The 23,182-nt window shown below is 60.0% G+C and overlaps 2 protein-coding genes across 35 annotated transcripts in view; both read left to right on the top strand.

The window, feature by feature from the left end:
• The window catches only part of HMGXB4 (HMG-box containing 4), a 40,081-nt gene extending 37,680 nt beyond the window's left edge, over positions 1 to 2,401 (top strand). For 20 of the 33 annotated variants that reach the window (XM_070052829.2, XM_070052831.2, XM_070052823.2 and 17 more), the window contains one exon: positions 82 to 2,401. In XM_070052829.2, the coding sequence (XP_069908930.1) occupies positions 82 to 192 (111 nt within the window). In that variant the 3' untranslated portion in view covers positions 193 to 2,401. The remainder of the gene's footprint in view (positions 1 to 81) is intronic. The other 13 variants (XM_089308917.1, XM_070052839.2, XM_089308916.1 and 10 more) reach the window with 1 other exon arrangement.
• Positions 2,402 to 4,487: 2,086 nt separating this feature from the next.
• TOM1 (target of myb1 membrane trafficking protein) overlaps positions 4,488 to 23,182 on the top strand; it is a 34,456-nt gene continuing 15,761 nt past the window's right edge. For both annotated transcript variants that reach the window (XM_017342114.4, XM_017342115.4), the window contains exons 1-6: positions 4,488 to 4,647; positions 17,550 to 17,634; positions 19,907 to 19,985; positions 20,856 to 21,005; positions 21,277 to 21,411; positions 21,487 to 21,633. In XM_017342114.4, coding sequence (XP_017197603.3) covers positions 4,596 to 4,647; positions 17,550 to 17,634; positions 19,907 to 19,985; positions 20,856 to 21,005; positions 21,277 to 21,411; positions 21,487 to 21,633 — 648 coding nt within the window. In that variant the 5' untranslated portion in view covers positions 4,488 to 4,595. The remainder of the gene's footprint in view (positions 4,648 to 17,549; positions 17,635 to 19,906; positions 19,986 to 20,855; positions 21,006 to 21,276; positions 21,412 to 21,486; positions 21,634 to 23,182) is intronic.

Raw genomic sequence — 23,182 nt, forward strand, 5'->3', positions numbered from 1 at the left:
ACAGGGTGCCTCCTTCCTCCGTCAGCCCCAGGGACCCGTGTCGATCCTGTTTTATTAAATGCATGCTGTTTCCCAAAGCAGTGCTTTGAAGAGAAGCAGTCTCGCCCTGGGGTCCTGCAACTCCTGCAGCTCCTGTTTGCTCTTCTACCAGAGACAGTGCAGGGATTTTCTGCTGTTTGTTACTGGGATTAATGAGAGAAGTCAGCAGAAAAGCTCCTAGCATAACAGACAACAGGATGCCATCTTCATTCGCATCTGTTTTCTCTAACTCCACCTCTTCCTTCTCATCTCCTTCCCCTGAACAAAGTACCGTGTCTCAGGAAACCAAGACCAACTGAACCGTTTTTCCTTGTTTTGCAGTCAAACACACTAGACAACATTGCTTACATCATGCCTGGACTGTGACAGCAAAGCATCCTGGGACAGAAACCTTGTCCTATCCCCTTGCTGGTTTGTGTATATATAACTGTTCCAGACCCCTCCGCTGGCCTCTGGGTGTAGGTTTTAAATTTTTATATATCTATACACACATATATATATAATGTACAATATATACATAGGACTGTAACTATGTTGCTTTTAATAATTTGATGAAATGACAAAGGTTTAGCCAAGAGGAAACTTTGGCTTGAATGTGGGCTTGGGATTCTTTTTTCTCCTATGGTGGACAAATCTGCCTTAAAAATCAGTGTAACCTGGGGGCTGGGGGCTTGTCTGGGTGCCAAGTGCATCTCTTTACGGACAGCTAAAATTTTCTTTCCAAGCTCAGCTACACCTCCAGACTCATCACTGACCATTTGCCTTACCTGTCTTACAGTTAGAAATGTGATAGAAAAGATTATGGGAGGAGGCCAATTGACTGAAAGTACAAAACCTTTCAACCTGAAGTGACCTAGGTGGGAGGTGACAAAACCATTCCCATTGTAGTTCTTAAGATGGCTTGGGTGAACTGAGTAGGGGTTCATTCCAGTTCCTACAATACAGGCGTCCATGTCTCCAATCTTATTGTAATCATTGGTACCATTGGTGGCCTCAGCAGAGGCCGCAGAGTGAATTTGAGCCCTGGCAGCAAAAACTACCTTAGAAAGGACAAAGCTGCTGGTGCCACCAGTTGAGCCTGCGCGTGCTCTGAGCTGACCCAGAGTGTCTGGTGTGCACAGCTGAGAGCTGGTGTGTCTCGTTGGCAGCAGTAGGTTGGCCACAAAGTCCTTGCAAGGTCTGCTCTGCCCAGTAGTTGTGGAAGGTAAACCTTGCCCGGCGTGATTCCTGGGCCCCTCTTACTCGTCCCGCTCTTGGGCAGATGCGGTCTGTTCTGCATTCCACATGGAAGTGAACTGCAAAAAAGTCTTCTCATGTGGGTTTATTTATATACGTGTGTGAATGTGTGTTTTAATTATGTGTATTTAACTCTTTAAAATCTCTTAGACCTTAATTTATCCTGTAAATTTCTGTGTTGTATATATAATTTAATAACAAAGCCTCCACCAGCAACAGCATGTGGAAGACACAAATTTATCTTTTCTCCCTTTCTTCCTCCCCCGATCTGTTCCAAAACTCCCAAGTCGTCTACATTTTAAGGTATTGTACCTCAAAAAGGAATCATTATGTGGGGATTCTGATTCTTTATGAAGAACTTCATGGCCTCCAATAATGTCAGGAAAGTGGAACAAAAAGGCCTGTGACCGTGCCCAGCTGCCCTGCCCTCCAAGACCAGGCTGGGGCTTCCTAGTGGCTGAGAGAGAGCTGAGCACTGCCTCCGAGACCCAGCGGGAGGTCACCGTGCTTCCCTCTGGCCTGGAGGGAGTTCCGCGGCGTCCAGGTGAACCTGCGGTGCGGTGCAGCCAGCCTGCCGCCTCCTCCCCACAGTGGTTCGCCAGGCTGTGCTTCTTGAGAGTGTTCTGTCTGCTGAATTCCTCTCTCGCCCACAGCACATTGTGAATCAATGCGGGAGGCAGAAAGAGAGACAGGGATGTTTAAGAACCAAAATCAAGGACAGAGTCAGCTGGAGCGCAGGTGTCAGGGCCGCAGTACCGGGTCAGGTTCCTGTTTGACACAAGGTGATGGGGCAAGGAGTGGGGCTGGAAGAAACCAGTCCTGCCGCTGTCCTTTGTGTGCGTTGATGAAATCCTGGGGAGGACCTGCTTTTTGTTTGTTTTCCTTTGAAACCCAGCCCTATTGTATTTGTATTTAAAATTTGTACACATTTGTATAATAATCTGTACCTTGTGGTATTTGGTACTACTAGAGGAAAATCTTTGGATTCAGACCTTCTTGCAGTTTTTATATCATTGTTTTATTTTGTTTTTTTAAATAAATTCTAGTGGTTTGATCCAAATCCCATTACGGTTGTATAAAGAAATAAGATTTTGTACTTATATTATTAAAAACCACATTTTTAATATTTGTAGTCCAGTCTCGACTATCTTTCCTAATCATGTTAATCATGTCTGCTACAAAGTTATAAAACCAGTTTTCACATTTCATGCTACTGTAATTTTCTTAAATAAATAAACCTAGAGCAGAGGTCAAGTTCCCAATCTCAGCCATTTTCCTAACACCTAACTCTGTTTTATATTGATTTTTTTAAAAATATGTATTTGCTTATTTGAAAGGCAGAGTTACAGAGAGAGAGGGAGAGACACAGAGATCTTCCATCTGCTGGTTCATTCCGCAGCTGGCCACAACAGCCAGGGCTGGGCCAGACCGAGGCCAGGGACCGGGAGCTTCCCGGGCCCAAGGACTTGGGCCATCTTCCTCTGCTTTCCCAGGTGCATCCAGGGAGCTGGGTCGGCAGTGGAGCAGCGGGGACTCCAGCCAGTGCCCACGGGGATGCTGGTGTTGCAGGCGGCAGCTCAGCCTGTTAGACCAACGCACCAGCCTCTCTGTATGGGTTTTCTGTTGTAGAAACTTTCATTATCTTTTGCAAACTGCAAATCCAGTGAATTTAGTATTTAATTCTATCAGCAAGTGAGACTGTACGTTGTGGTGTTAGCCTGAATAAAGATGACACTTGGGGCCGGCGCTGTGGCACAGCGGGTAAAGCCAACACCTGCAACACCAGCGTCCCATCTGGGCACCGGTTCAAGACGCGGTTGCTGTAATTCCAATCCAGCTCCCTGCTAATACACTCGGAAATCAACAGAGGATGGCCCAAGTGCTTGGCCCCCTGCACCTACGTGGAAGACTTGGAAGAAGCTCCTGGGTTTGGATCTGCCCAGCTCCAGCTGTTGTGGCCATTTGGAGAGAGAGCTGTGTGTCTGTCTCTCTGTAATTCTGCCTTTCAAATAAATAAACCAGTCCTCCCCCAAAATAAAACAAAGATGTGAGTGCTGTGTAAGGGTGGCACCTGAACGCTGTGGTCCATTCCACGCTATGCAGTACTGCCCTGGCTCAGTTAGCGATGCCGGACAAGCCATGTGAGCGGCCTGACAGGCTTCCGGAGTGCCCTCTGTAAAAGTGTCCGTGTCACTGCCCTGGCTCCAGGCCGCCAGCCAGCCAGCCTGACGTGCACGTTTCATCATATGGACCTGGGTTAGATGGAGATTTGACCGGTTTTCCAAGTTCAGATTTAAGCATCGCATCAGGATCAGTGGCCCAAGCGCCCAGGACAGCGTCGGGAATCCACAGACGGCGTCTGTAAGGTGCAGGTGGCGTCTCGCACGTGGTACACAGCCAGGGACACGAAAAGATACTGGATCACAAGGCTAGGCAAGGCCTTCGAGATTCCTAACTTGGAGGCCACCCTGTGCTACAGGGACCCCAGTAATAATGAGGTTACAAGCAAAACTGAACCCACTGCCTTTTTTTCTTCAGAAAGTCTTGTGGCTTTCATCAAATTCCCAGAGGAGCCTGTGACCTAAAAAAAAAAAAAAAAAAGTGCCAAGTCCTTGATCTAATTCCAGGACCCAGAGGAAATGCAGCTGGCTGTTTGGATCTCACAGATGAACGGCAGAGCTGGGTACCACGCGCCCTGCCCGCGACTGCATCTGTGAGCTCGCAGCCGTGCTGGGCGGTAGCCAGCCGACGCCCTGGACTCTCAGTCTCCAGGGGACACACACCCCTGCCCCTGGACTCCTCCTGGAGGTCCGCGGATTGGGGCTACAAGAGCAGGGACGCCTCGACATCAAACGGGAAGTCAGGGCAGGGAGGCAACAGGCACGCAGGGTGCGTGTGCGGTCGCCGCAAGGTCCCAGGGTCCACGGGCTAAGACGCCAGGAGCGACACTGAGCGCCTGACCTATGTAACCACACCCAGGTCCTGTCCCCGACGTGCAGACCTGCCGGCCACGCCCCCAAACCTTAATTGACAGCCGGGGGCGTGGCCTAAAGGCCCGGGCTTCCAAGCCCCGCCCCCGGCCCGCCGGAGAGCGAGGCGCCAGGCGGATCGGAGTCAGAGGCCACGAGGTCAGCGCCCTCCGCCGCGGGGCGTCGGCCTCTCGCGAGTCGGGGCGGGGCCTGAAGCCGAGCGCCGGCTCCCTTGGCCCCGCCCCCACGGCCCCGCCCCGCGGGCGGTCCGGCGCGTCACGTGACAGATTGGCGGCGCTGGCGGTTGCTGTCAGCTGATTCCGCGGGTTGGTAGCAGCGGCTGCCGCGGCGATGGACTTTCTCCTGGGGAACCCGTTCAGCTCTCCGGTGGGACAGCGCATCGGTGAGCTCATGGAGCCCCGCACGGCCCCGCCCCAGCGCGCCGCACCCGGCCTCGGTCCCCCGGGAGCCTTCAGGTCTCCAGTCACCGACTCCCGGAGGCTGGCGTGTCGCTCCCCCGAGCCGGCCCCGCCTACTCTCCCGCCCACCTCTGATTGACGGGAACGTGGGCCTTTAGGAGTCCTCGGCTTGTGATGGATGCTTACGGCAGCCAATAGATGACTAGGGAGGGCGGGTCCTGGCGGAGGTTCAGCCAATGTGCGGCTGCCGGGGTCCCGGGTCGAGGGAGAAAGTTTTCGGGGTTAAAGGGACTGCGTGGTGGTGCAGTGGTTGGGTCGCCGTCGATCTTCCCCGCGTTTCCCACCGCGTCTTCCTCGGCCAGGGTCCCCGCCGCCAGGCTTCTGGACCCGGACACCTGAGAAGGGCTAGACGTCCCTGCTCCCAGGACCGCGTAGACCCGGGCTTTGGCGTCTGGGGGCGACCTGCGGGAGGCGGTACCGGGCGCCCCACTCCCCCCGGGGCCCCGAGCGCTTGCAGGCCGGGGTCGTAGACCCAGCTCTCAGCGGTGTGTGCCGCGGCTCCTCTCACCGGCCAGCACCAGCTGGACCCGAGAGCCGAAGCGACCTCGGAAGCCACGCGTCGCGGCCAGGGCTTTGGGGCCGCCGAGCCCGGACTCCCGCTGCTTTACAGCCCTGGTGACCGGAGCCTTATCTATCGCGCTGTGACGCAGCGGCCGGCCCGAGGTCGCCTCGCCGGTAACGAGGGCACTGAGGCCTGTGTCCGTGGGCTCCAAGTTGAGATTCGCGAACCAGCACCCAGAACACGGCCTGGCGCAAGGCCTGCGCTGTATGACAGCAAGCCCCGCCAGGTGGGGGGCGCCGGGCAGCCGGCAGGGGCCGACCCCGGGGCTTGTCCGAGGAAGCCTCCAAGCGCTGTGAGAGGCTCTGCTGGTCCTTTTGATGGCTTTCAGCCTTCAGGCCGGAGTGGGGAAATTGGATCTTTTAGATAAGACATTGTTTTCCGTGCTCACTGTCTTGGAAGCCGGCTCCTGTCTCCTCCGCCCAGGCTGGAATGGCCATCGCAGCCCTTTGTGGCTCTCTAGTGGTTTGGTTTTGTTTATTTGTTTGTTTCTCTCCAAAGCAAGGGTTCTGGCAGTGTGGGGTGCACACGGGCCTGGGTGGGGGGCGTGGTCTCAGAGGCCCAGCGCCTGGCTTCCCGCAGCTCAGAGGGCCAGTACGCACGCCCCACCCCACCGTGAGTCATTGTTTTGGAGCTGAAAAGCTCAAGCAGCTCCGGTCTCACTCCTGGGCCCCTACCGGGGAGTGTCTGACCTGGGAGGGCACGGGTGGAACCCACCCCAGGGTCCCCAGGGTCTGCATTCGGGAGGCCACATCTTGGAAAACTCAGTTCTAGCCCAGCTCAGCTCCCTCCCTTCCCATGAGAGTAGCCCCCCCCCCCATGATAGCAGAGCTGAGACCCCCCACGAGCCGCTAGAATTTCACCCAAAACTGCAGAGGCTCTCCAGCCCAGTGAAATGGACACACACCACCGAGGTCACGCCCTCTGTGTTCTATGTGCCTCTTTTAGAAAGAGACGGGGTGCTGCTCATCAGCTGTGAGGATGGATGACCTGGTAGGATCTACTTGTGTTTCTGGAAGCCAGGCTCATCCTGCAAAGTGCAGGGCATCGACACCTCCTCCCTGAAGCCCTCCCGGATCCTGTCAGACCCGCCGTTGCTTTCTTGCTCTCCCAAGCGCCCAGCTCCCTGGGCCACTGGCTTCCTCCCCTGGAGAATGTTGTAGGCTGGTCCCCACAGAGTGCCTGGCACAGTGCTGTTGGCAGTAAACGTTCGCTCTTGCTGTCATCAGCCTCGTCACTTTTGTTTCCACCATCAGCACCCTGAGCCACTGCCGTGCCTGTGTGTCTCCCCGTGCCCACCGAACGGCACTTCCAGAGAGCGGGAGCTGCGCCGTGGGTATGGACGCTCAGTCCCTAGCGTGGGGCCTGGCGGGGGAGGAAGCTGGCGTTTCTGAGCCAGGGCCGGGCCCCCGACGCTGTGCTGACACCCGGGGTGTTGTCCGCAGGTTTTACTGTTTTCCCCGTTGCCCCGGAAGTCAGCCTGAGGCAGAGAGCACTGGGCACCCGGGGTCTCTCCACTGTTCAGGGTCTTCCCTTGGCGCCCTCAGCACGCTGCCCCGGGTGCCCAGTGCTCCTGTGGGGTGGGCAGCCCCCCACCCCTCCAAGATCACGGCTGGGGGCCACGCCCTCTGTGCCCCTGCTGTGGCCACAGCCCTGCTCTGCAGGAGTTCAGACCTTCGCCGGGTCTTCTCCAGGGCTGTGTTTAACGGACAGATGTCAGAAGTCAGCCATGTCTGGCGCTTTGAGTCCGAGCCCCAGCGGATGGGTGAACGTGAGCTGCAGACCACAGGGACAGCCCGTGTGGGCTGCCCGGCAGATGGAGGGTGGGGATGGTGGCTGGCTGTGCCCGGACAAGAGCTCAGCACCTCTTGACTGAACGCTGAGATGGAAGAGGCGGGGAGGAGAGGCAGGGACAGCCGTCCTCGGATCACGGGGGCCCAGCCAGGGGAGCCACAGAAAGGACTCCTGGGAGACCACCTCGGGCCCTGGGGGGCCGGCGTGGGAGCCATGGGCTGGAAGCTGACGTGGACCCTCACGCATGGTCGTGGCAGGGTCACCAGGCTGCTCCTGGGTCACACTGCCTCTCCCCCCATCTCCTATCCAAGACAGGGGGCGCCCCAGTCCCCCTGGGTGGGGAAGAAGGCCGCGATGGCCGGGAGGGATCCGACAGCAGGGAGGAGAGAGGTGACTGCACCAGGCTCCGGGAGCGCAGATGTGGCGGGAGGAAGAGCCGGGGCGGCTGAGGAAGACGCCGCCTGAGTAGTGAGCTCCCTGACAGCAGTGGGAAGGCAGCGGCCGGAGGGGGAGGCCATGAAGGGGACCCCCGCACTGGCCCGGATCAGACTCCTCGCACCCAGCTCTGCCCTGGTAGCGCAGAGCCGGGCGGATGGGTGTGGCTCTGCGCCCCCAGAGCTGCACTTAGGCGGGCCCTGAGATTTGAATTTCGCGTGATTTCCACATTTGACTTTTGTCCCAAGCCTCTGACAGCGTGAAGACCATCCCCAGGCCGCAGACCTCCAGAAACAGGCTGAATCGGGCACGTGGGCTCGTCGGGTGGGCGCTGCGGGGTCAGAGCGGGGCGGAGGCGGGGCGGAGGCCGTGTGCCTCAGAGAGGGGCCCAGGGCCCTGGGGAGCGAGTGCAGGAGCCAGATGGGTGCCCAGGTGTCCATCTCGAGGGTGAGGGGGTTGTGTGGACAGAGGGCTTCGCGTCGGCCGTGTGCCCAGCAGGAAGGCCCGGGGCCAGCGCGAGGAGGACCACGGGGTCCTCACCCACTTGGGCCCCAGGAGCAGGCAGCTCAACCTCTGGTCTCCAGGCGCCTCACCTGACAGAGGCTAATAGCAGCGCCCCCTCTGGTGGGTTGCGGGGCTGCTGCGGTGTGGGCGCCTGGCCCAGGGCCCGCCATGGGGGGGAAGGTGTCCTCTCGGGGCCACTGCATGAGCGGGTAGCGGCCGAGCTAAGGTGCCAGGCCAGGGCACTGAGTGCCGGGCAGCCTCTGTGTGAGTCTGTGTCCCTGGCGAGGGAGCAGTCACAGGTCAGGTTTCAGGCCGGGGGGAGCCCGGTGTCACTTGGGGATTAGGGCCTTTGGATCAGGATCCTGAATAGGTTTTGTTCCTTCAATGAGCTCAAAGAAATAAGAGTCAAGTCCCGGAATTCCAGTCTCTTGGTTTTAGGAAAAAAAAAAAATACAAAACCCCTCTGTTGTCTTCTCACTGGCTTGGGGCAGGAGTCAGGACAAGTTAACTCTTTCTGTCCTTGCCAGGGAGGTCCGATGGGGCGGGTGCTCTCGGAAGGCCTCCGTGGTGTGGGCGCCCGCCCCGCCCCCCTCCTGCCACCTTCGCCGCTGTCCCGTGGTGTTTGTATCCAGCCGGCTCACCTGCTGTAAGCTGGCCCACCGTGTATAACGCGAGCTGAGGAATCACGGCTTCCGTGGGCTGCTTCGGGCTTTGCTCCGGCTGCGCGTGAAGATACAGACGGAACTCTGCCTGTGAGTCAGTCCCCTAGCAGCTCCTGGTGGCCCATTTGGATCTCTTGGATGCAAGCAGCTTGGAACTTAGCCTGGGCGCGGGTTCAGGTGCCGGCTGCATCCCTCCTTGCTGGGTACCCCCCCTCTGGGGTCGGGGTGAAAGCCCTGAGGAGGGGCCTGGGCTCTGCTCCCATGGAGAGAGGAAGGGAAGGGCCAGCGGAGGGAGGAAGCAGCCAGACTGCGTGGCCTAGAGTCACGGAGAATTTAGACAGAGGCGCTCGCAGTTTGATTCGGGCTTGTTTGTGCGAGTGCAGGGTAAACCCTGCGGCGGTTAGCTGAGTGGCCGCTGGACTGGGCCGCAGTCCCCAAGTATTTGGTCAAGCAGCGTGCTGAATGTCTCTGATTTAAATCAGTCGACTCCAGCAAAGCAGTGTGGGTGGGCCTCACCCAAGCAGTTGAAGACCTGACTAGAAAAAGACCAGCCTCCCAAGAAGTCGCTGTCCTTGAACGGCTGGAGCCGTAGCCAGCCTGCCCTATGGGCTTTGTACTTGCCAGGCCTCTACAGTCTCCTGAGCCAATCCTTAAAATAAACCTCCATCGCATGCTCGCTCGCTCTCGCTCTCGCTCTTTTCTTTTGGTCCTGTTTCTCTGGGGAACTCTGACTGAGAGAAGTCCCTCTCCCTCGCCGCTGCTAGCTTGTCAGTAATATCTTTCATACTCACAAGTGGGAGGACATCGTGGTAGGGGCAGGCATTTGGCACAGTGGCTAAGTTGCTGCTTGGGACACCTGCGTCCCCTATCAGAGCGCCTGGCTTCCAATCCCGGCTCCCCCGACTCCAGCTTTCTGCTAATGCACCCTGGGAGGCGGCTGGGAGACCCGGGTGTTTTCCAGGCTTCTGGCTTTGGGCCAGCCCAGCCCCAGCTGTTGGAGCATTTGCGGGGTGAACTGGTAGATGGAAGAGCTCTCGCTCGCTCGCTCGCTCGCTCTCTCTCTCTCTCTCTCTCTGCCTTTCACATAAATACAAATTATTTGAAAAATGCCATCTACACCTCTGACTTCAGAGCCCTGCTGCCTCTCACTGGGCGGGGCGGGGCGGGGCGGGGCAGCCCTCCCGCACCCCACTCACGGGGTCTTCAGCGAGGGGCCAGAGTTTCCTCCATCACTTTCAAGTCGTGGGTTGCAGAAGTAATGCCCTCCCTAAGGTATTTTAGGGCTGCGCTTGTGGCCTGTGGTTAAAAATGACAGGGGAGAGCAGCCAGGGCTTTAAGGAAGGGCGGCTCCGCTGCTTGGGAAGCTGCTGGCACTTCCCATGCCAGGGCTGGGAAGAGTTGTGCACTCGGCAAACAGGCGTCAAGACAAGCCGCTGGCTGCCGCTTCCGGTGTAGAGCCTAACGATTGTTCCAAGTTTCTAGCTATTTATTTTGAGACTCAAAGAAAGAGACAGAAACTGACAGGTTGAGAGAGAGTTCCTGTCTGCTGGTTCCCTCTCCCGTACTCAGACTGGCCAGGGCAGGGCTGGGCTGAAGCAGAAGCCAGGAGGCTGGGAGCCCTACCCAGGTCTCTCGCGTAGGCGGCAGGCGCCTCCCCGGGTGCAGCTGGCAAGGAGCTAGTCCGAGGAGGGAAGCCGGGACCGGAACCCAGGCCCTGCCATGTGGTCGTGCCTATCTTAGCTGACATCTTAACCACTGGAATTTCTGAGCAGGCCTTTCATGGTTGATATTTTTGTGGAGGATGACGTTAGTTCTGTCCCGGGTGGCTACCACGTGCTTGAAGACACGCGCTCTTGTCTCCTCACACAGCCCTGGCCCGCGAGAGCGCAATGGTCCCCATTCTGTAGAGGAGGAACTGGAGCACAGAGAGGCCAAGGAGCTTGCCCAGCGTCACACAGCTGCGGGGTACTTGGGGCAGGGGCAGGCCTCGAGCTGGGTGCATAGCCGAGTGTTCGTATCCCACACTCCTAACTCACCCCCCGCTGCCCATCAGAATTGAAGGGATCTTCACTGTCTGTCCAGAGTGAGCTTGTGGGGGGTGGCTTTTTCCATAGTCCTGCCTCCCGCCCCCATGGATATCAGCTTCGTCCTGATGCTCTGCCCGTGTCCCTGTGAGCAGGAGCTGCCCTGCACACCTCCTCCTGGGTCTCCGGGGCCAGGAGCAACTCCCAGGGCCTGGTGGGGACTGGAGGAGCCAGTGGCGAGGGCCTCTCCTAGTGGCAAGCTGTCGGAGGGGGCTCCCTGCAGCGGAACAGAGCAGAAGCCTGTGCAAACTCCCGTGTATCCAGAGAGACGCAGCGTGCGTGAGGGCAGCTATGCACAGTGAGGGGCGTCCCACGCTGCATCTCCAGGTGGCTCAGCTGGCCTGTGGCCCCAGGGGAGGTCCGAGCAGCCGAGGCCCTCGTGGACAGGTCGAAGGTGCTGAGGTCGCTGGGCGGGGACAGGGAGGCAGATCCCGGAGGGACACGGCGCTCTGTAAAAATGTCCCGGGACTGTCCGCTGGGAGAAAGAAAGCTGTCCGTGTGGCAGCTCCGACCGGATCGCGAGTGGCAGGGGTGACAGTGGGTCACGGAAACCCAAGTGTTACAAAGCTTGACTGTGCTGGTGACGGTGGCCTCGTCCCCCATTCAGTCATTCCACAAACAGGTAGTACAGGTTTATCACGGGCCAGCTCCGCTCTGCTGGAGAGAACTGGGTAGCTCCTGGGCCATAACTTCTACCCGTGAGGAGCTCACAGCCTGATGGGAGAGAGAGAGAGGCGTGGAAACAAAGGAATCGGGAGAGTTATGCGCAGAGCTTATACTGTGGTCCACACAGAGTGCTCTGGGGCCCTGAGCAGAAGGAGCAGCCGTGGGACCGAGGACAGGCTCCAGGAGCACACCTGACCTTGGAGCGAGGCCTGGGGGCAGGCATTCAGGTGGGAGGAGGACAGCTGGACAGCTGTTGGGTCTGGCCTTTGTCATCCTGAGCCCAGCAGCCCCTCGGGGAAGCCGGGGCAGCTGGTGCTCTGGGCACACAGTGGAGAGGTCATCGGGGCTGCCTTTGGCTGCAGAAAACAAAACCCCACCAGCAGTGGCTGGAGCTGCTGCCACGTGCGCTGTAGTCACTAGAAGTCTGGGGCCAGGGTGCTGTGGTGCAGCGGGTAAAGCCGCCACCTGCAACACCAGCACCCCACATGGGCGCCAGTCCAAGTCCTGGCTGCGCCACTTCTCAACTAGCTCCTGCTAATGCGCCTGGAAACACAGTGGAAGATGGCACCCACACGGGACACCCAGATAGAGTTCCTGGCTCACGGCTTTGGCCTGGCCCAGCCCCATCCATTGCAGCCACGGAGGGGCGTGAACCAGCAGATGGAAGACCTCCCCCCCCCCGCCGCCCCCGCAGTCTGGAGGCTCAGCTGTTGTCCCACGAAACTCTGATGACTCCCTCCGCTCTTCCCCGCCCTAGGCAGGTGGAGTCACCCTTGGGGGGAGGGGGTGCAGAGCAGAGTGGAGCGCCCAGGTTTAGGGGCGCCCAGGCTGGCTTTGCATCCCAGGCCTGGGGTGAGTCACTGACCTCTGGGTGGGGGGGTAGTGACGCCACAGGAGGCGCACCCCGCTTTGCACGCGGGCCAACCCTGTGCTGTGCGTGCCAGCTGTGTTGTCATGGTGCGGGGTGACGCTAGCCAAGGGGAGGGACCACGCAGGTCCTGAGCTCAACCCAGCCAGCTGGGCCAGGACTGCCTCAGCCCGGTCTCTTTTGTCTCGGTTCTTTCACCTCTAGTGGCAGCCGGGGCCTCCCACTGTCCAGGGCAGCTCCTGCGGGCTGGGTCGAGCCTGTTGGAGAGGCTCATCATGCTGTGATGGTCGAGAATCTGACCTCTACTCTGCAGCCTGCAAACTGTGGCCCCGGGCAAGTGACCGACTTCTCTGTGCCCCTCGACTTTTCCCACCTCTGTCCCCTGGGCTGTGTTGAGGGGGCCCTGAGAGTGAGAAGTGTTTCAGGCCCGGTGCACACGGAGTGTCGGGCAGCACGTGTGTGAACCGGGACCTGGCTGAATGAAGGCTGGCTTTCCAGGCTGAGCCCAGAGCCATGAAGAACGAGGCCCCTGGGGCTAGCGCTGTGAGGGTTAGGCTGCCACCTGCAGCGCCGGCATCCCATACGGGCACTGGTTCAAGTCCCGGCTGCTCCACTTCTGACCCGCTCCCCGCCAATGTGCCTGGGAAAGCAGCAGAAGATGGCCCAAGTGCTTGGACCGCTGCAGCCATGTGGGAGACCTGGATGAAGCTCCTGGCTCCTGGCTTTGGCCTGGCTCGGCCCTGGCTGTTGCAGCCATTTGAGGAGTGAACCAGCAGATGGAAGACTCTCTCTGTCTCTGTCTATCTCTCTGTCTCTCCCCTCTGTCACTCTGCCTTTCAAATAAATAAAAATAAATCTTCAAAAAATGGAAAAGCTCGGGTTCTGTACCCTTGGGCAGTGGGGCTCCTGGGTAATGTTTTTACAGAACAGAGCAGTTCTTGGTTTATCCCAGGGTCGCTGAGAACCGTGCTGACATGGGGATGTGTGGGGAGGAGGGAGAAGCCAGCATGGCAGCGGGGGGTCTGTGTGGCCTGCACCCGTGGAACTGCCCATGGCTGCCCCGAGCACCCACAGAAATGGCCACCTGCAGAGCTGCAGTGGGAGCAGGGCTGCCCCCGGACCATGAGGGCGGCTGTCTGGCATGGGGTCCAAAGCCAGGCCCGAGAAGAGGCAGGCTGGGACCAGGGCCTGACTGGCAGGAGCATGGTGAGGGGTGACAGTCCTTGGTGAGCACTCCTCTCTAGGCCCCAGTCGCCATGGTCTCCCGCGTGGGTGCAGGGCCCCAAGGACTTGGGCCATCTTCTACTGCTTTCCCAGGCCACAGCAGAGAGCTGCTGGATCGGAAGTGGAGCAGCCAGGACTCGAACCGGCGCCCATATGGGATGCTGGCACTGCAGACTGCGGCTTTACCTGCTAAGCCACAGCGCCAGCCCCCCTTTTCAACTCTTGACACTGTCTCCCAAGGGAAGAGGGGTAACCCTCATATTGGGGAGTACCAGGGGGCATCAGGGGATCTGTGGGGGACACAGCAGCCCCAGGTGTCCGGAAGGGACACCTCTGGGTCCGCGCAGCGCGAGCAGGCATCAGCTGCCTTCCCAGCCTCGCCGCCGTGTGGCCTTCTCAAGCTCTGCCTCCTTTCTTCATTGGTTGGGTGAGGCAATGCTGTGAATCTCCTCCCTTCTAGAACAGCCAGCGTTGCTTGGGAGCTGAATGGTGGCGGGGGGGGGGGGGGGGGCACGTAGGCCAGGCGGAGGATGAGGGAGTCTCAGGTTGGGGGCATGGGAGGGACCTGGTCCCTTTCGCGTTCCAGAGCATCCTGTCAGGGCCAGCGCAGGGCTCGGGGGCAGTGAAGTCAGAGGCAGCGTGGAGGACAAGGCAGTGGTGGGCAGAGGCTGCTGGGGGCTGCGGCAGTGGCAGAGGGGACATCAAGAATGGCTCTCGTGGGGCCGGCATTCTGGTATATTGAGTTAAGCTGCCACCTGCAACACCAGCATCCCATATGAGCATGAGTTCGAATCCCAGCTGCTCCACTTCCGATCCAGCTTCCTGCTGGTGCACCTGAGAAAGTAGTGGAAGATGGCCAGAGTCCTTGGGCCCCTGCACTCACGTGGGAGACCCAGAAGAAGCTCCTGGCTCCTGCCTGGCCCAGCCCCAGCCTTTGCAGCCATTTGGGGAGTGAAGCAGCAGATGAAAGGTATCTGTTTCCCAAATACCTCTCTCTCCCTCCCTCTCTCTCTCTCTCTCTCTCTCTCTCTCTCTCTTTCACTCTGCCTTTCAAATAGATAAATCAGAGAGAGAAGCCATGGCTACAATGGGAGAGCTTCAGGCACTGGCTTTGCATTTCACAAGGCGGCATTTACTGTAGGCTGAGTCGGGGTGTCCACGCCCTTCTGTCCGTGTGACAGGGTTGGCTGGCTGTGGCCTCTGAAGCAGGAGCAGGTTCTGCACGTCTGTGTGCTCAGCCCCACCCCCACCTCCTCTCAGAGGACTGCTCGCCCAGCTGGCCCTGGTTCACCCCGTCCGTCCAGGTGACTCAGCCTGTGGCTGCTCAAGACACAGAGAAGCCACACTCAGTAAACATCATTGAGGGGAAGGAGAGTGTGTCTTTGAACGCTTCCTTTTTTTTTTTTTTTAATTTATTTATTTTTGACAGGCAGAGTTAGAGAGAGAGAGAGAGACAGAGAGAAAGGTCTTCCCTCCGTTGGTTCACCCCCGAAATGGCCGCTACGGCCGGCACGCTGCACTGATCCGAAGCCAGGAGCCAGGTGCTTCTCCTGGTCTCCCATGGGGTGCAGGGCCCAAGCACTTGGGCCATCCTCCACTGCACTCCCGGGCCACAGCAGAGAGCTGGCCTGGAAGAGGAGCAACCGGGACAGAATCCGGCGCCCCGACCGGGACTAGAACCTGGGGTGCCGGCGCCACAGGCAGAGGATTAGCCAAGTGAGCCGCGGCGCTGGCCGAACCCTTCACTTTTTAAAATGATTCACCTGAAAGGCAGAGTTACAGAGAGAGAGAAAGAGATCCTCTGTCTGCTGGTTCACTCCCCAAATGTATGCAAAGGCCGGGACTGGGCCAGGCAGAGGCCAGGAGCCAGGAGCTCCATCCGGATCTCCCACGTGGGAGGCAGGGCCCCACTTGGGCCGTCTTCTGCTGCCTTCCCAGGTGCGTTAACAGGAAGCTGCATCGGAAGCGGGGCAGCGGACTCAACCAGCACTCCTATGGGATGCGGTGTCTCAGACAATGGCTTAACCCGCAGGGCCACATGCTGGCCCCTGTCTTTGAGCCTTTGTTCCTCTTGTCCCCCAGGCCGTAATCCAGGGAGACTGACCAGCCCGTCTGCCTCAGCCACCCTGGCATCCCTGTGGCTTCCAGGACCTGAGGGCAGAACTGGGGTCAGGCCAGTTCGTGGCCAGCGGCTCGGGTGCCACAGTTTTAGAGCTGGCTATGCGGGCTCAGCCTGGCCCCATATTCCCTCAGGATGGGCTCGCCTGCCCAGGCACACGGAGACTGCCCTCCTCTGTCCTCCAGCAGCCCAGGTTGAGGACCTGCTTTATCCTCTGGGGACCCTAGGGCGGCATGGTCTTGTCCACCGCTGCATCCCGTGCCTGGAGCAGGCCTGTGGTGAGTGAGGGTGCAGGAAAGGCATGGTGCTTCTCTTAAAGAACGTTGGTGAAGGCGTCGGCTTCTGTCTGCTCCCTGGCCCATCACAGGCTGATGCCCTGGGCGCCTCTCACACCGGAGCTCACGAAAGGCGGCCAGCCCAGTGCTCGTCCCCCAGCGGCTCCCCAGCAGATGGCCACGCGCACGGCTTATGTATTTGACAGGCAGAGTGACAGAGAAAGAGAGAGCGAGAGATGAGAGAGGTCTTCCATCCACTGGTTCACTCCCCAAATGGCTGGGCCAGTCTGAAGCCAGGAGCCAGGAGCTTCTTCTGGGTCTCCCACGTGGGTGCAGGGGCCCAAGCACTTGGGCCATCCTCCACTGCTTTCCCAGGCACATCAGCAGGGAGCTGGATTGTAAGTGGAGCAGCCAGGATTTGAACTGACGTCCAGACGGGATGCTGATGCTGCAGGGAGCTGCTTTACCTGCTGTGACATAGCCGTGACCCCCTGGCTGGGAACTCTGACCCTAAAGAGTCGCCGGGACATGAGTATTGTGCAGCTGGTGGGAGACATTTTCCTCAGCCGCTCTCAGGGCCAGCTGGAGTCCTGGAGCTGGGGTTGGGGGGCACTCACGCCCACGTCTGCACTCATCAGCTGAGGGTGGGGATGGGCGTGGTGGGCAGAGGGCAGCGCCCCCATGACTGAAGGTGGCAGCAGGAAGGGCTGGGAGTGTCCCGGAGGCCACAGCAGGAGGTGACACATAGTAGGGAGTGCCGGACACGTAGTAGGCCCACAGCAGCAGCCCTGTGGCTGTATAAGGCGCACAGAATCCTTTGGTGTGGCCGTGCCAAGGCAGCCACAGGCAATACTGGAAATAGGGTATGTCTGTTGCAGGCTGACTTTTAAGTTGATCGTTGTGCGTGGCCCGCGGGTGGTGTTACAGATGTCCTCGTGGCCCGTGGCAGCATAAAGGCTCCCACCCCACTCCACCCCCCATAGAGAATGGTTTGCGTGTCTCCTGTGACTTGCATCTACAAAGAAAGAATTGCCACCCCGTGTTATGCAAACTGTGGGCTGCTGTCTCTTGGTGGGGTGGGGGCATTCAATTCCCTGGAGAAGCTCGGCCTCAACCCCAATCCGTGGATGGAAACCGACTCAAATGGCCTGGGGAAGGGCGGGTTGCCTGCTGGGGATGGAGCCTTTGCCTCTGGGTAGTGACTGTCCCTAGAACACAGCAGAGGACGCTGGTACAGCAGGTGCCCTGGCGAGTGGGGGAAGGGCAGGGCAGAGGTTGGTTTACCCTCTGCTGTGCAACTCAGAAACACTGAAGTCAAAGGGATCACCTGACACACAGCGAGGAGCAGCCACCACGTTGTCGGCTGGGTCCTGTCCCCACTCACCCACTTCCGGGGAGGATGAGCCTCCACTTTCTTGGCTCTGGAAGGACAGGGTCACCCCCAGCCTCCCATGGCTGCTTCGGGAATCAGGAATCAGGGAGCAAATGGGAGAGTGTGTGTGAGAGGCACATCGTAGGAACACAGGGGTGTCCACTGCCTGCCCTCCCCTCCCCCCTCCACGCCTCGCTACTCCACTGTGGAGTTGACTCACCCAGGCCCAGACAGCCCTTTGTGACTGTGGTTTCTTGTCCTCAGAGAAAGCTACCGATGGCTCCCTGCAGAGCGAGGACTGGGCCCTCAACATGGAGATATGTGACATCATCAACGAGACCGAGGAAGGGTAAGGCACTCAAAGGCGGGGTAAAGGCGGGGTGGGGCCCAGACGGGGTTGGCGTAGACTCACCCTGGGCCCCTTGCCACAGAGCCCCTGCCCCACCCCTCACTGCTCTGACCATGACCACAGGCCAACCTCTCCGTGGCCCTAGATGCCGGCAAGGGCTACAGAGTTCCTCTGGGCCCCAGGTCCCCGAGCCCTACCTGGCAGGAATGAGCATTTCAGACATTCTGCAACCACGATTCGGGTCCAGAGGTGTGAAGTTCAAGGTCATGGCAGGTGTGCAGTGTGCCCCTGGGTGGCGCCACCGTGTGCAGCCCCTCTAAGCAGCAGCCTGTGTGCAGCCGCTCCCTCAGACAAGCAGAGGCAGAGACTCTGGCCCTGGGAGGTGGCGCCGGGTGTGCTTCTGCACTCTGGGCAGGAACCACATCAGGGACTCCCTCCTGCTGTCTGTGGGCAAGAACGGACTCCATCTCCCTACGGTTTGAAACCAGGGGGCCGCAGGAGGCATGAACGTGAAGCAGGATGGAAAGGCCGGTCGTGCGGGCGTCTCTGGTGCGGGTCAGGACGTTGTCCAGCTCAGAGCCGGGGAGTCAAGGCTTGTAACGCGGAGGGAGGTCTGGGGGCGTGGCTTCAGATCTCTGACCCCGTGTCACTGACCTGTTGTGACCGTGGACAAGTCACTTCGCCTCTCTGAAGCTCTGTGAGGCCCTTCCACCTGCAGCCCAGGTCCCTGGTGGGAGCTGAAAGGGGATGTGTGGTGGTCATCGTCTCAGCACAGCTGGGGGCGGGGGGCGGCACTGCCAGAGCAAGTGCTGCTGGTAAGTGAGGGTCAACGATCGGCAAGGACCTGTTCCCACGCCATACCTCACTGGGATAACCCACTTCCCCGCCCCACCCGTCCCTCTCAGGCAGGTGGGGGCACAGGCAGAAGAGGGCCAAGGCTGGTAGGCGCCTTCCAGCGCTTTCCTCAGCCGCTCTCGGGGCCGGCCCTGGAGCTGGGGTTGGGGGCACTCACACCCATGTCTGCACTCATCAGCTGAGGGTGGGGATGGGCGTGGTGGGCAGAGGGCAGCGCCCCCACAATGAAGGTGGCAGCAGGAAGGAGGCCACAGCAGGAGGTGACACATAGTAGGGAGTGCCGGACACGTGGCAGGCCCACAGCAGCAGCCCCCGGGCCAGGCCTGGCTCCGCGGGGAGTGTGGCCCTTTCCTCCAGGGCCCTCTGCAAGAAGTGGGAATGCATCCCCATAGAACACCAAGACGCCCCCAGGCCGGCGGTCAGGCCAAGAGCAGAAAGCTACTCCAGAGTGCACTGGGCTAGAAACTTCTCTCATGCTCTGGGCCCGGCTGCCGCCCGCCTGGAGCAGCATCCCCTGCCCTGCCCTGGCTCTCTGGCAGCCCTGACCAGGCGCATGGCTCTGACCCCGCTGCGGGATCCACTCCTGCCTGGGGCCGGGCCGGCCTCCAGACACCCCTGACTTAGCCGGTGGCAGCAGAAGCAGGACGGCCCCCTCGGCCACTCATCTGCCCGGGGACGTGCAGCCCGTGCTCCTGCCACAGGCGGGCGCCACAGGGGAGGTGTCCAAGGGGGCTGCCCGCCCGGAGGCTCCACATACACGGCCGTGCCCACCGCCGTACACCCCAGGGATGCTGGGAACCTGGGGCAGCGCCGCGGAGGGTGGGTTTCAGCTGGGCCCCAGGCTGTGGGCGTGGGCGTGAGAAGCCTTTGTGGTGAGGGTGAGGGTGTGAGCAAAGGCCGTTAGGCAGGCGAGCGTCCCTGGTCATACCTGTGCAGGGTGGGGGTAGAGGTGGCGGTGGAGTTATGGAAGGGACAGAGAGCAGGTGGCCTCTCACTGCCCTTACATGAATCCACCTTCCCTCCCCTCCCCCCACGCAGTCCAAGGCACTAAGCTCCTCCCGCCCCAGGGCCTCCGCCCCTGCTCTTGCCCTCCCCCACTGTTCCATCACCTCACATGGGATCCGCCACTGCAGAGGTCTCCCCCAGCCCCTCCTCCCCCAGCCCCTGGGTCTCCCCAGAACACGAGATCCCTGGAAGTGGCGTGCTTGGTGCTGTTCGTGTCCCCATACCTAGTGTGCTGCCCTGAACATGGGGGAGCTTAAGCCAAGTGGAGGCCAGGCAGGTGGGCGGACAGAGCACGGGAGGACAGGCCAGCGGGGCCAGCGCAGCCCGGCAGGGCCTCCCGCGCTCAGGCTAGCAGCCCTGCGCTGGGCTGGGAGGCTCCGCCCCAAGCCATCCGTCCTTCCGTCCTTCCCAGCCCCAAGGATGCCTTCCGAGCAGTGAAGAAGAGAATCGTGGGCAATAAGAACTTCCACGAGGTGATGCTGGCTCTCACGGTGAGTGCCCCATCCGTCTGTCCATCTGTCCGTTCATCCTGAGCCAGGACCTCAGGCCTGGGGGTCTCCTGCCCACCTGGGGCTGGGAAGGAAATGTCCACAGGCAAAGCTGTCTCCTGTGAGCAGTGCAGGTGCACGCGGATGGCGGGAGAGTTCTGCGGCGGGGGCACTGAGGCCACTGGGGCACATGCCCATGACGTAACAGTCTGGTACACCAGGCTTCCTGGGACACAAAGCCAGGCAGGCCACCCTGGGTGCTGCTCGGCTCCTGGACACCATGGAAGTGAACATGAAACAAATGCCAGTGGCTGAGAACAGCCTTGCCCACAGCCCCGAAGCAGTCCAGGGTGCCGAGCTAGCCGGGCGTGCCCGGCAGCCTGGCTTCAGGATGGGCCTGGCGGGGCGGGGCGAGGGGAGCGCTCTGTCCCCGTGGCTCTGCCTGCAGGGAACAGCCCCAGCAGCTCCTGCCGGGAAGTGGGGGCAGAGATTGGAGAAGGACTTTAGCCTGCTTGTCCTCAGGCCTCAGTGTCGCCAGGTGACAGACAGCTCAGGTGCCCTTTGATTTCCTCCTGGAGAGCCACCGTGTCTTGACCGTGTTCAGCTGGGAGGGGCATCAGGATGCTGCTGACACCAGTGCATTCCAGGCAGCAGCCCCCTCCACCCCGCCCCTCCGCAGCCACACCCAGAAAGGAAGCCCCCACGTCCCAGCGTTGTCCCCAGTTCTGCACGTTGTAGGACCTCGTTATAGGAAGTCCCACCTCCTCCGCTCGGCCTTCCTGTGGCACGGGGTAGGAGCTGGGAGAGTGCAGGGCCTGGGCCCCCCGCCCCGCCACGGTCTGGGGCGCTCAGTGGCACCCTGCGACCCTCCAGGTCCTGGAAACCTGCGTCAAGAACTGCGGGCACCGCTTCCACGTGCTGGTGGCCAGCCAGGACTTCGTGGAGGGCGTGCTGGTGCGCACCATCCTGCCCAAGAACAACCCCCCCACCATCGTGCACGACAAGGTGCTCAACCTCATCCAAGTGAGTGCCAGCGCGAGGGGGCGGGGCGGGGAGGCAGCCAGGGAGGGAGGCGCCCCTGCCACGTGTCTGCCCCAGGCTGTCGTTCTCACCTTTGGGCAGCCCAGCCGTTAGCCGATGTGCGTGGGGAGAGGCCTTGCTGTGGAGTGGGCTGGGCAAAGGTGGGACCAGCGTGTCCGGGAGGAAAGTTCTCGTGCCAGGTGCCAGGGCAGGCAGGCTGGCAGGGGAGAAAGCGAGCAGTGGTTACTGGCCGTGTCCCCTTGTCCCCTCTCAGTCCTGGGCTGACGCGTTCCGCAGCTCGCCCGATTTGACAGGTGTTGTCACCGTGTACGAGGACCTGCGCAGGAAGGGCCTGGAGTTTCCCATGACCGACCTGGACATGCTGTCGCCCATCCACACGCCGCAGAGGGTGAGCAGCCAGCCCGCGGGGCTCTGACCCTGACCTTGCCCGGAGGCCTCGCTGACGCTGCTTCTCACCCTCTAGACCGTGTTCAACTCCGAGTCGCCATCAGGACAGAGTTCTGCCAGCTCTGATGCCGGTCAGCGAGGGGACTCGAGCCAGCACATGGCCACTCTGCACACCCTGGCTGAACTCCCCGGCGACTCACCCATAGTGCCCACCCCCGAGCAGGTGAGCACACTGGGCTGAGGCAGGTACCAGCGAGGGCCCCCGGCAGCATGCACCTGTCTACTCCATCCTCACTGCAGCCCATCTCAGAGACCGGGCTCGGGGGGTCAGTGCACTTGCCCAGGGCACGCAGCTCACCAGAGACAGCCGGGGTTCAAGCTCAACTCCCACGACTCCGGGCAGGCCCTGTCCCGCACCACAGCTGTGCCCGGGGGTAGCCCCACTGCAGCCAGAGCAGTTCCACTGCGTCTGTGTGGCTGCTTCTGTGCTCAGCGAGGCTTTCCCTTAACCTGGGGTCTGGCTGAATCAGCCAACACCTGCGTACGAAATCAACACGCCACGTTGCCCCGAGATGCTGCCCACAGATCCCCAACAGGAAGGTTGAGGCTTAGGGGGCAGGTTTTCCCAGGGCTCTGCAATGAGCTTCGAAAGGTTACCCACCCCTGAGCGGGCCACACACGGGCACGGGTGGGCTGTGCCCCGGTGTCTTCCTCCTGAGCTGAGCGTGTCGAAGCTGCACCTCCTGTGACCCGTGTGGCTGCTGGGCTGTGGGTGGAGGCTGTGCTGTGGGTGCCCACTTCTGAGGTGGGCCTACTGCTCAGGTGCTGGACGTGCTGGCGACAAGGACACAGACAGGAGGGAAGTTTCTTTCTTTTTTTTTTTAAGATTGATTTATTTGAAAGGCAGAGTTACAGAGAGGTGGGGCGGGGGAGGTCTTCCATCTGCTGGTTCACTCCACCGATGGCCGTAACGGCCAGAGCTGTGCCGACATGAAGCCAGGAGCCAGGAGCTTCTTCCAGGTCTCTCACGTGGGTGCAGGGGCCCAAGGACTTGGGCCATCTTCTACGGCTTTTCCAGGCCATAGCAGAGAGCTGGATCTGAAGTAGGGCAGCTGGGACTCGAACCAGCACCCATGTGGGATGCCAGCGCTGCAGGTGGCAGCTTTACCAGCTACGACTCCCATGGAGTGCAGAAACTTAGACTTCTTCACAGCCTGCCTGTGTTTGAAGAGAGACTTGTGGTAGTTACAAAGTCACACACACACACACACACACACACACCCGCAGAGTTACAGATGACTAGAAAATGTTACTAACTGGACAGAAGAATTGCAGGCGCATAAAGAAAAATTGCATCATCTAATCTGGTCACAATCTTAACCAGTTTGCCTCAGATCCAGCGTCTGTGTGGATTAGGACTCTGTTTGCTCCTAGCCCTAGGTTCTTGTCAATCGAGTAGTCTTTGTTTCATTTCACAGTTCCCTGGGGTCCCCTGGGACGTGGCAGGACGGTGGGGCACACAGTGACGTCACTCCCAGGCACCTGTGTTAATTCAGTCCCCTCTGAGCTGGACGGGCAGTGTTGGTGACCGGTAGTTTCCCACTCACTCACTAAGTAGGCCAAGTGCATCCGGCGCTTTGCCGGTTTAGAAGCTGTTGGGGTGCCGCCGTGGGTGTTCCGCCTGTCCCTACACTCCCACCGCTCCGTCTCTGAAAGCCGGGCTGGTGGGGTAAGGTATTGGGATAACGCCGGGCTGGTGGGGTAAGGTATTG

This window comes from Oryctolagus cuniculus, chromosome 11, assembly GCF_051225735.1.
Source record: "Oryctolagus cuniculus isolate XC-2025 breed Fujian yellow rabbit chromosome 11, ASM5122573v1, whole genome shotgun sequence".
NCBI lineage: Eukaryota > Metazoa > Chordata > Mammalia > Lagomorpha > Leporidae > Oryctolagus > Oryctolagus cuniculus.